The sequence below is a fragment of the Lucilia sericata genome, unplaced genomic scaffold (assembly GCF_015586225.1).
Source record: "Lucilia sericata isolate MDLA Ls3-8-SP2 unplaced genomic scaffold, ASM1558622v1 Contig000265F_arrow, whole genome shotgun sequence".
Taxonomy (NCBI): Eukaryota; Metazoa; Arthropoda; class Insecta; order Diptera; family Calliphoridae; genus Lucilia; species Lucilia sericata.
This window is the reverse complement of record NW_023994290.1, coordinates 261,664-272,178: the sequence shown is the minus strand read 5'-3', so window position 1 is coordinate 272,178 and position 10,515 is coordinate 261,664. Positions and strand designations below refer to the sequence as shown.

At 30.7% G+C, this 10,515-nt stretch overlaps 1 protein-coding gene across 10 annotated transcripts in view; it reads right to left on the bottom strand.

The window, feature by feature from the left end:
* Nucleotides 1-3,489: 3,489 nt before the first annotated feature.
* Nucleotides 3,490-10,515, bottom strand: part of LOC119602948 (galactosylgalactosylxylosylprotein 3-beta-glucuronosyltransferase P) — a 94,826-nt gene continuing 87,800 nt past the window's right edge. For 8 of the 10 annotated variants that reach the window (XM_037954766.1, XM_037954764.1, XM_037954763.1 and 5 more), the window contains 4 exons: nucleotides 8,296-8,482; nucleotides 8,077-8,231; nucleotides 7,726-8,016; nucleotides 3,490-4,196 (listed from right to left, as the gene is read on the bottom strand). In XM_037954766.1, the coding sequence (XP_037810694.1) occupies nucleotides 4,083-4,196; nucleotides 7,726-8,016; nucleotides 8,077-8,231; nucleotides 8,296-8,482 (747 nt within the window). In that variant the 3' untranslated portion in view covers nucleotides 3,490-4,082. The remainder of the gene's footprint in view (nucleotides 4,197-7,725; nucleotides 8,017-8,076; nucleotides 8,232-8,295; nucleotides 8,483-10,515) is intronic. The other 2 variants (XM_037954771.1, XM_037954772.1) reach the window with 2 other exon arrangements.

The following is a 10,515-nucleotide window of genomic DNA, read 5'->3' as shown; positions in this document are numbered from 1 at the left end:
TTTGAAATAAATGTAGTTTGAAATTAATTGTAATATAGGGGGTGTTTTAAAAGAGGTTTGGCTATAGGGAAGTCATACCTTTTGCCCTAATTTTAGACTTAAATTTGATTAAAACTCTTGTTTTTATTTAATTTTTTTTTTTATTATTGTTTGTTATTTATTTTTCAATATCATAAAAATATAGTAAAAGTTTTATTTTAAGTTATTTCTGTATTTTGGTAATAATTTTTACAATTTATTTTATATAAATTTTTATTTCTTTTAAATATTCTTTATTTAGTTTTAGTTTTATAAGTATAATTATTTAAATACTAACTAAAAAAATTGAGAAATTTAGTAGTAAAGAGTTAATTTAGTAATTTATTAGTTTAGTAGTTTAAAAATTTTTCAAATAATATAAATAGTTTTGAGTTTTTTTTAGAGATAATTAAAAAAATTCTATAAATATTTACATAGGTTTAGGAAATAACTTAAAAAAAAGAGCTGTTAGTCTAATATGTTTTTCATTAGGTGGAAATTGCTCACTTTTAATAAGAACTAGAAGGAAAGTATTCTGTTGAAATTGGAAATGTTTCAAAGATTTGTTCATTTGTGTTAGAGAAACAGCTTTTGAATAAGATTGTTAAGTGTTGGAGTCATGCGGCCGAGTCGATAAAGCCCAAATGTATTGAAATTTTAACTGCGTTGAAGTTTTCTAGAATTGCCGATTTCATAGATTCCAACTTTTACTTTGGTTTTCAGGATAAGAAGTATTAGATATCTTCTCCTGGATACATGGAATCTATTTGCAATGGAATTTGGACTATGGCCAGATTAAACAAAGTATTATTAGCAGCGGGTCCTCAGCTGGAGTCTGAAAATACAAAATTTACTGAATTTTAAAGTTTTTTTAAAATTTTTTGCTTTCTGGGTCAACTTTTATGTTTGCTTTACATAAACAGGTTCCTAATTCGTTTCCTTAATGTTTGAGCCCTTCTATTGGCTTCATAGATTCCAACTATGTTAAAATTTGGGCTCCGGCTGTGTTAAAGTTTGTCTAGAACTAAAGACTTTAAGCTGGATTGATAAATTTCTATTGCAGTGTAACTGGGACTTTGCATTTTCAGTTTTTAAGTAATAGACACCTTCTTCGGGATTCTTAAGTTCCATTTAGGATAAATTTTGGACTCCGGACTCCTAAAATTGTATGCAGCAGACTATCGGCTGGAGTTTGAAAACGTAAACTTTGTTGTATTTAAAAGATTTTCTGTTTTATAGAGCAATTTTATCGTTCGTTTTACATAAACAGATTCTTAATTAGATTTCCAAATGTTACAGGCTTTCTATGGGATTCATAGATTCCAACTATGTTGAAATTTGGGCTACCAATGCTTTAAAGTTTGTCAAGAACTAATGGCCTTAAAGTGTACATATAAATTCCTATTTTAGTGCAACTGGGACTTTGCATTTCCAGCTTTTAAGTGTTAAAACAACTTCTTAAGGATTCATAGATTCCATTTATGTTAAATTTTCAACTCCGGCTTGTCTTAACAAAGTATTCTGTGCAGCAGACCTTCGGCCGGAGTTTGCTAATAACAAATCTATTGTATTTGAAATTTGTTTACGTTCGTTTTACAGAAACGAATCCTTTAAAAGCTTCTCAAGTCTCCAAGACTTTCTGGCAACTCCATAGATTCCAATTGTGTCGCAACTTTGTCTCCATTCTTGTCAAACTTTGGCAAGGCATAATGTCTTTGAGACAATTTGATAAATTCTAACTGTGTAATAACCAGAACTTCGTGTTTCCAGATTTTAAGTGTTAAATGCCTTCTTTGAGATTCAAAGGTTCTATTTATGCTACAATTTAAACTCCGGCCAGACTTCAGAACGTATTATGCACAACAGACCTTTGGCCGGAGGCAAGGGATACAATTTTTTCACAAGGTTTGATATAAACTAAAATTGCAAACAATAAGGACATTTTATTTTTCTAAAAAGTGACTAGCATATGTTGGACATATTCATATAATGGATATGCATAAATTGCATGTGTAAATATCCTTGCAAATTAGTTCCAAAGGATGATTTTCAGACAACAGGCAACATTTTTTGTGACATCAACATATTTTTAAACAAAATGTATGATTGCCTTAGTTTTCAATACTCAAACTAGACTAAAAACATCCTTAGCTTATATTTATATATAATCCAGGCGAAAATGTCCTTGAATTTTAGCTCCAAAGGATAATTTTTAAAAACTTTGCAATGTGTTTGTAATAAGCTCAAATTTGTAAACATATTGAATAGTAAACTCAAAAATTAGTAACCAAACAGGACCAGGAGCTATTAAGGACTTCATTTTTATGTAATCCTGCTAAAAAAAGTCCTTTAAATTTAGCTGAAAAGGACATGTTTTTAACAAAATCTACTCAATGTTTACATTATGCATCCAGGCGAAAATGTCCTTGAATTTTAGCTCCAAAGGATAATTTTTAAAAACTTTGCAATGTGTTTGTAATAAGCTCAAATTTGTAAACATATTGAATAGTAAACTCAAAAATTAGTAACCAAACAGGACCAGGAGCTATTAAGGACTTCATTTTTATGTAATCCTGCTAAAAAAAGTCCTTTAAATTTAGCTGAAAAGGACATGTTTTTAACAAAATCTACTCAATGTTTACATTATGCATTGCTTTCAATTAATAAAGCCCCAAAGTATGCTTTAAAAATAATTCATATTTATTTGCTAGAAAAACGTAAATACAGTTTTAAACAACCGCTGAACATTTTGTATGAAATTTGGTTTTTTGCTTTTATCTCCTAAACGGCTGGCCGGATTTCGTCGTTGGACGCTATACGTAAAACTGGCACCCGCTGAATCCGAAAATTAGGTCAAATTTCAGATTCGAGTCAACGATTTTCGCTTAAAAGTGAATTTTTTATTTGACAGCCCCACTGTAATTAAATTAACTCCCTTAAGTATGCTTTACTTTTTCAAGGTTATTCCTGTGTTAACTTTTTGATTGCAGCTTGCAATGCAATATTCCCCAAATTTTATTGATAATCGAATAATCTTTGAAAATCATTCGATTAATCGTTACAAAATAATCAGTTTTATAGCAATTCGACTACCAGCTCTTGTTTATTTAATTTTAAACTTAAGTACATTAAAAATAATTTGAAAGAATTATAAAATCTTTGTTTTAATAAAATTTAAATTATAGGAAATTTAATTTAAATTTAAAAATATAAAAAATTAAAAACTAAAAATGCATATTATATAAATAATTTAAATTGAATTATAATAAATTCTAATTTCAAACAAAATGAAATACTCTTTTGTAAACTAAAACGTAAAAATTTTAGTTTAATAATAAAATAAACAAAATTCCTGTGAAAATAATAATTTTGTTTGCAATATTTAAACGAATTAATATTAATCAAACGCTTATTAAAAAAAATTATTAAAAACTAACTTAAATCTCTGTTAAACAATAATAAAATCAATTTAAATTCTTTAAAAATTCTTAATAAATAAAACTTAAAATCGTTTACTTTTAATATTTAATAATATTTTTTTAGTATTAATGTCTTTTTCTTTTGTTTTTCATATATTTAAAAAAATGATTGTATCTCTTCTTCATATGTCTTGCTAGCTAAATACGTACTTTTTTTAAACTTTAGTTTAATTATAAATATTTACATATTATTTTAATTAGTTAATAATATTTATTAATTAATTATATATACAATATTTAATATTCGTTTAATATGTTTTATATTATTTTTAATAAAGCTTAACACTTTGTGCTTAAATATTTCTTTATTTACTTTTCATACAATTTTTTGTTTTTTTGGTTTATTTTTATATTTTTACCTGGTTTTTTATTTGGGAACAAAAATGTTTGTTTGGTTTTATTTAACTTTTCTTTGGTTTTTTAAATTTCTTAGTAAAGTTATTGCTAATATTTTAAATTTACTGTAGAAGTTTTTCTATATGTTGTGTCTTTCTTTGTTATTTACTAGTGTTTTGTTAAGTCTATTATATATTAAACTTTTTTTGGGGGGTTTAAGGTAAATTATTAAATAATTTAAATTTAAAGTTAATGTCTTACTAGCATTTTTTCTAAAAGCATTAAATTTGTATCACCATATTTGGTCGCATTTACAATTTCTGCAGGATTATTCTTTTTAGTTTGTGTGTGCCAAGTTAAAATCTGAAAAAAAAAACAAATAATAATTAGCAAATTTGACATTGAACTAGAACTGAACTAGAACTGAACTAGAACTGAACTAGAACTGAACTAGAACTGAACTAGAACTGAACAAGAACTGAACTAGAACTGAACCAGAACTGAACTAGAACTGAACTAGAACTGAACTAGAACTGAACTAGAACTGAACTAGAACTGAACTAGAACTGAACTAGAACTGAACTAGAACTGAACTAGAACTGAACTAGAACTGAACTAGAACTGAACTAGAACTGAACTAGAACTGAACTAGAACTGAACTAGAACTGAACTAGAACTGAACTAGAACTGAACTAGAACTGAACTAGAACTGAACTAGAACTGAACTAGAACTGAACTAGAACTGAACTAGAACTGAACTAGAACTGAACTAGAACTGAACTAGAACTGAACTAGACTGAACTAGAACTGAACTAGAACTGAACTAGAATTGAACTAGAACTGAACTAGAACTGAACTAGAACTGAACTAGAACTGAACTAGAACTGAACTAGAACTGAACTAGAACTGAACTAGAACTGAACTAGAACTGAACTAGAACTGAACTAGAACTGAACTAGAACTGAACTAGAACTGAACTAGAACTGAACTAGAACTAGAACTGAACCTAGAACTGAACTAGAACTGAACTAGAACTGAACTAGAACTGAACTAGAACTGAACTAGAACTGAACTAGAACTGAACTAGACTGAACTAGAACTGAACTAGAACTGAACTAGAACTGAACTAGAACTGAACTAGAACTGAACTAGAACTGAACTAGAACTGAACTAGAACTGAACTAGAACTGAACTAGAACTGAACTAGAACTGAACTAGAAACTGAACTAGAACTGAACTAGAACTGAACTAGAACTGAACTAGAACTGAAACTAGAACTGAACTAGAACTGAACTAGAACTGAACTAGAACTGAACTAGAACTGAACTAGAACTGAACTAGAACTGAACTAGAACTGAACTAGAACTGAACTAGAACTGAACTAGAACATGAACAGAACTGAACTAGAACTGAACTAGAACTGAACTAGAACTGAACTAGAACTGAACTAGAAATGAACTAGAACTGAACTAGAACTGGAACTAGAACTGAACTAGAACTGAACTAGAACTGAACTAGAACTGAACTAGAACTGAACTAGAACTGAACTAGAACTGAACTAGAACTGAACTAGAACTAGAACTGAACTAGAACTGAACTTGAGCTGAACTTAAACTAGTATAGTCTATAGTCTATTCTATCGTCTGATCAATAGTGTAGTCTATAGAATTGCCTATAGTCTAGTCTTTAATCTAGTCTATAATGTAGTCTATAGTGTAGTCTATAGTCTAGTCCATTGTCCAGTCTATAGCCCAATATAGTCACCAGACTAGTCTTTAGTGTAGTTTTTAGTCTAGTCTTTAGTCTAGGCTATAGTCTGGTCTTTAGTCTAATCTATAGTATAGTCTAGTCAATCATTTAGTCTATAGTCTTGTCTATAGTCCAGTCTATAGTCTTGTCTATAGTCTAGTCTATAGTCTAGTCTACAGTCTAGTCTATAGTCTAGTCTATAGTCTAGTCTATAGTCTAATCTATAGTCTAGTCTACAGTCTAGTCTATAGTCTAGTCTATAGTCTAGTCTATAGTCTAGTCTATAGTCTAGTCTATAGTCTAGTCTATAGTCTAGTCTATAGTCTAGTCTAGTAGTCTATAGTCTAGTCTATAGTCTAGTCTATAGTCTAGTCTATAGTCTAGTCTATAGTCCTAGTCTATAGTCTAGTCTATAGTCTAGTCTATAGTCTAGTCTATAGTCTAGTCTATAGTCTAGTCTATAGTCTAGTCTATAGTCTAGTCTATAGTCTAGTCTATAGTCTAGTCTATAGTCTAGTCTATAGTCTAGTCTATAGTCTAGTCTATAGTCTAGTCTATAGTCTAGTCTATAGTCTAGTCTATAGTCTAGTCTATAGTCTAGTCTATAGTCTAGTCTATAGTCTAGTCTATAGTCTAGTCTATAGTCTAGTCTATAGTCTAGTCTATAGTCTAGTCTATAGTCTAGTCTATAGTCTAGTCTATAGTCTAGTCTATAGTCTAGTCTATAGTCTAGTCTATAATCTTGTCTATAGTCTAGTCTATAGTCTTGTCTATAGTCTAGTCTATAGTCTAGTCTATAGTCTAGTCTATAGTCTAGTCTATAGTCTAGTCTATAGTCTAGTCTATAGTCTAGTCTATAGTCTAGTCTATAGTCTAGTCTATAGTCTAGTCTATAGTCTCTAGTCTATAGTCTAGTCTATAGTCTAGTCTATATTCTAGTCTATAGTCTAGTCTATACTCTAGTCTATACTCTAGTCTATAGTCTAGTCTATAGTGTAGTCTATACTCTAGTCTGTAGTCTAGTCTATAGTGTAGTCTATGATCTTGTCTATAGTCTAGTCTATAGTCTAGCCTATAGTCTAGTCTATAGTCTAGTCTATAGTGTGGTCTATAGTCTAGTCTATAGTCTAGCCTATAGTCTAGTCTATAGTCTAGTCTATAGTCTAGTCTATAGTCTAGTCTATAGTCTAGTCTATAGTCTAGTCTATAGTCTAGTCTATAGCTAGTCTATAGTCTAGTCTATAGTCTAGTCTATAGTCTAGTCTATAGTCTAGTCTATAGTCTAGTCTATAGTCCTAGTCTATAGTCTAGTCTATAGTCTAGTCTATAGTCTAGTCTATAGTCTAGTCTATAGTCTAGCTATAGTCTAGTCTATAGTCTAGTCTATAGTCTAGTCTATAGTCTAGTCTATAGTCTAGTCTATAGTCTAGTCTATAGTCTAGTCTATAGTCTAGTCTAGTCTAGTCTATAGTCTAGTCTATAGTCTAGTCTATAGTCTAGTCTATAGTCTAGTCTATAGTCTAGTCTATAGTCTAGTCTATAGTCTAGTCTATAGTCTAGTCTATAGTCTAGTCTATAGTCTAGTCTATAGTCTAGTCTATAGTCTAGTCTATAGTCTAGTCTATAGTCTAGTCTATAGTCTAGTCTATAGTCTAGTCTATAGTCTAGTCTATAGTCTAGTCTATAGTCTAGTCTATAGTCTAGTCTATAGTCTAGTCTATAGTCTAGTCTATAGTCTAGTCTATAGTCTAGTCTATAGTCTAGTCTATAGTCTAGTCTATAGTCTAGTCTATAGTCTAGTCTATAGTCTAGTCTATAGTCTAGTCTATAGTCTAGTCTATAGTCTAGTCTATAGTCTAGTCTATAGTCTAGTCTATAGTCTAGTCTATAGTCTAGTCTAGTCTAGTCTATAGTCTAGTCTATAGTCTAGTCTATAGTCTAGTCTATAGTCTAGTCTATAGTCTAGTCTATAGTCTAGTCTATAGTCTAGTCTATAGTCTAGTCTACAGTCAAGGCTATAGTCTAGTTTATAGTGTAGTCTACAGTCTAGGCTATAGTGTAGTCTATAGTCTATAGACTAGGCTATAGTGTAGTCTATAGTCTATGATGTTATGTTCTATAGTCTAGTCTATAGTAAACTTACCTCTGTACAATTATTGGCCAATAATTCTATTTCCGTATTATTTAAAGGAGCTAAACTCTTTAGGAAACCATCCTCCTCATAGCCTGTTTTAAAGGGCATCTTGGCATTGGGACGATCATGTAAAAATTTTACACTAACAGCAAAGCCAGCCATATCAACCGGATATTTACGGCCACCAATCCAGCCATCATAGAAACCCGTCAGTTTGCCAGCCTTAACAATAGGACTACTAACACCAAATTTGGTAACTAAACCCACTGGCCACATTGAAACCTTTTTGGTATAGCGCATCTGTAAAAGAAGGCAATACTCTGAATGTACGGCTAATATATAATAGCAAACAAAACTTACCTGTTCGAATATATTAATATCATAAGTATTATCATCATCGGCAAAATAAAACACTCCCTCGGTGGCATTTTCTCTTAACCATTGGAGGCCACGATTACGATTTGAAACACCCCTGGGTTTAGCCTTGGCTTTTTTATATTCATCAGGCATGGGAGCTGGAATATATAGAACATCATTAGAAATCTTATACATATTTATATGAGTAAAACTATAACTTACCCAAAAAATACTCATAAGGCACTCCAATTCTATTTAATATTTGTATAACATTATCCGATGTCCGATTGGCATCTTCTATAACCAACCACAGCAGATTGACGACATGTTTGAGCGTGTAACCCAAACGTGTCAGTTCAGCCAATTGTTCTGGACGGCGATAAGTGGGTGTGATTATATACAATGGAGGCTATAAATTATAAATTTTATTTAAGGAAATTAAATTTTATTAATTTATGATTTTAAATATTTAATTACAAAAATATAAAATAAAACACTTTATTATATGTATATAATATTCATTAATATATATTATGTATATTAAATTTAAGTTAAAATAATAAAACCATGTGCCAAGTATTGTTTAAAAACATGCAATCTGTAACACGTAATGTAAAGTATTAAAAATCATAATAAAATTAAAATAAAAAACTTAAAAAAATGTGTTTTATTGACCAGACTGTAGTCTGGTTGTGGTCTAGACTAATTATTAATACTTACTATCCCAGACAAAAACCTTGAAATTGAGAAAAAATCTTATGTAAAATGAAATTTTGTGGGAAAATCGGTCCAAATTTTCTTTCAGAAATTTGGATGAAATATTGGACATAGCTCAATTCTGAATTCATTTTCGGATTCAGCATAGGGTTAAGTTTGGAATACAAAATTTTAGTAACTCTCGGCCTCAAGATCCCGAGATAATAGCTCAAATTGCTCAAAATAAAAAATTATCGGGAATTTTGATGAAATATTGGTCCTAGGTCCATTCCGAGTCCATTTTCGGATTCAGCGTGCGATTTTACCAGAAAGGTGACTTTCCAGCCACATCCGGCCAGTAGTTTCCGAGTTTGAAGCAAACAAAAAAATAAATAGGAAATTTTGATCCAGTAAGGGTCCTACCTAGGTCCAACAATCATAAAATTTTTGGATTTTTTTTTATTTTTGCTTCAAACTCGGAAACTACTGGACGAATCTGGCTGGAAAGTGACCTTTCTGGTAATTTCCCACGCTGAATCCGAAAATGGACTCAGAATGGACCTAGGACCAATATTTCATCGAAATTTCCGAAAATTTTTAATTTTGAACAATTAGTGCTATTATTTCGGGAATTTGAGGACGAGAACTACTGAAATTTTAAATTTGGGATTAGAATTTCTACAGAATCCAAAATTGGTTTCAGAATTGAACTAGGTTAAAAATTTCATCAAAATTTCTGAAAAACAAATTCTGAACTAATTTTACTACGAAATTCCTTTTTTCGCAAAATTTCTCTATAATTGATGGTTCTTGTCTAGACTAATTTTAAAACTTACTAGCCAAGACAAAAACCTTGAAATTGTGAAAAAATCCTACGTAAAATGAAATTTTGTGGGAAAATCGGTCCGAATTTTCTTTCAGAAATTTGGATGAAATATTGGACCTAGCTCAATTCTGAATTAATTTTCGGATTCAGCATAGGTTTAAGTTTCGAATACAAAATTTTAGTCACTCTCGGCCTCAAGATCCCGAGATAATAGCTCAAATTGCTCAAAATAAAAAATTATCGGGAATTTTGATGAAATATTGGTCCTAGGTCCATTCTGAGTCCATTTTCGGATTCAGCGTGCGATTTTACCAGAAAGGTGACTTTCCAGCCACATCCGGCCAGTAGTTTCCGAGTTTGAAGCAAACAAAAAAATAAATAGGAAATTTTGATCCATTAATGGTCCTAGGTCCACTATTCATCCAAATTTTCCTATTTTTTTATTTTTGCTTCAAACTCGGAAACTACTGGCCGGATGTGGCTGGAAAGTGACCTTTCTGGTAATTTCCCACGCTGAATCCGAAAATGGACTCAGAATGGACCTAGGACCAATATTTCATCAAAATTCCCGAAATTTTTTTATTTTGAACATTTAGTGCTATTATTCCGGGATTTTGAGGACGAGAACTACTGAAATTTTAAATTTGGGACTAGAATTTCTACTGAATCCAAAAATGGTTCCAGAATTGACCTAAGTCCAATATTTCATCAAAATTTCTGAAAAATAAATTTTGAACCAATTTTACCACGAAATTCCATTTTGTCGCAAAATTTCTCTATTAATGATGGTTCTTGTCTAGACTAATTTTAAAACTTACTAGCAAAGACAAAAACCTTGCAATTGAGAAGAAATCATATGTAAAATGAAATTTCGTGGGAAAATCGGTCCGAATTTTTTTTCAGAAAATTGGATGAGATAT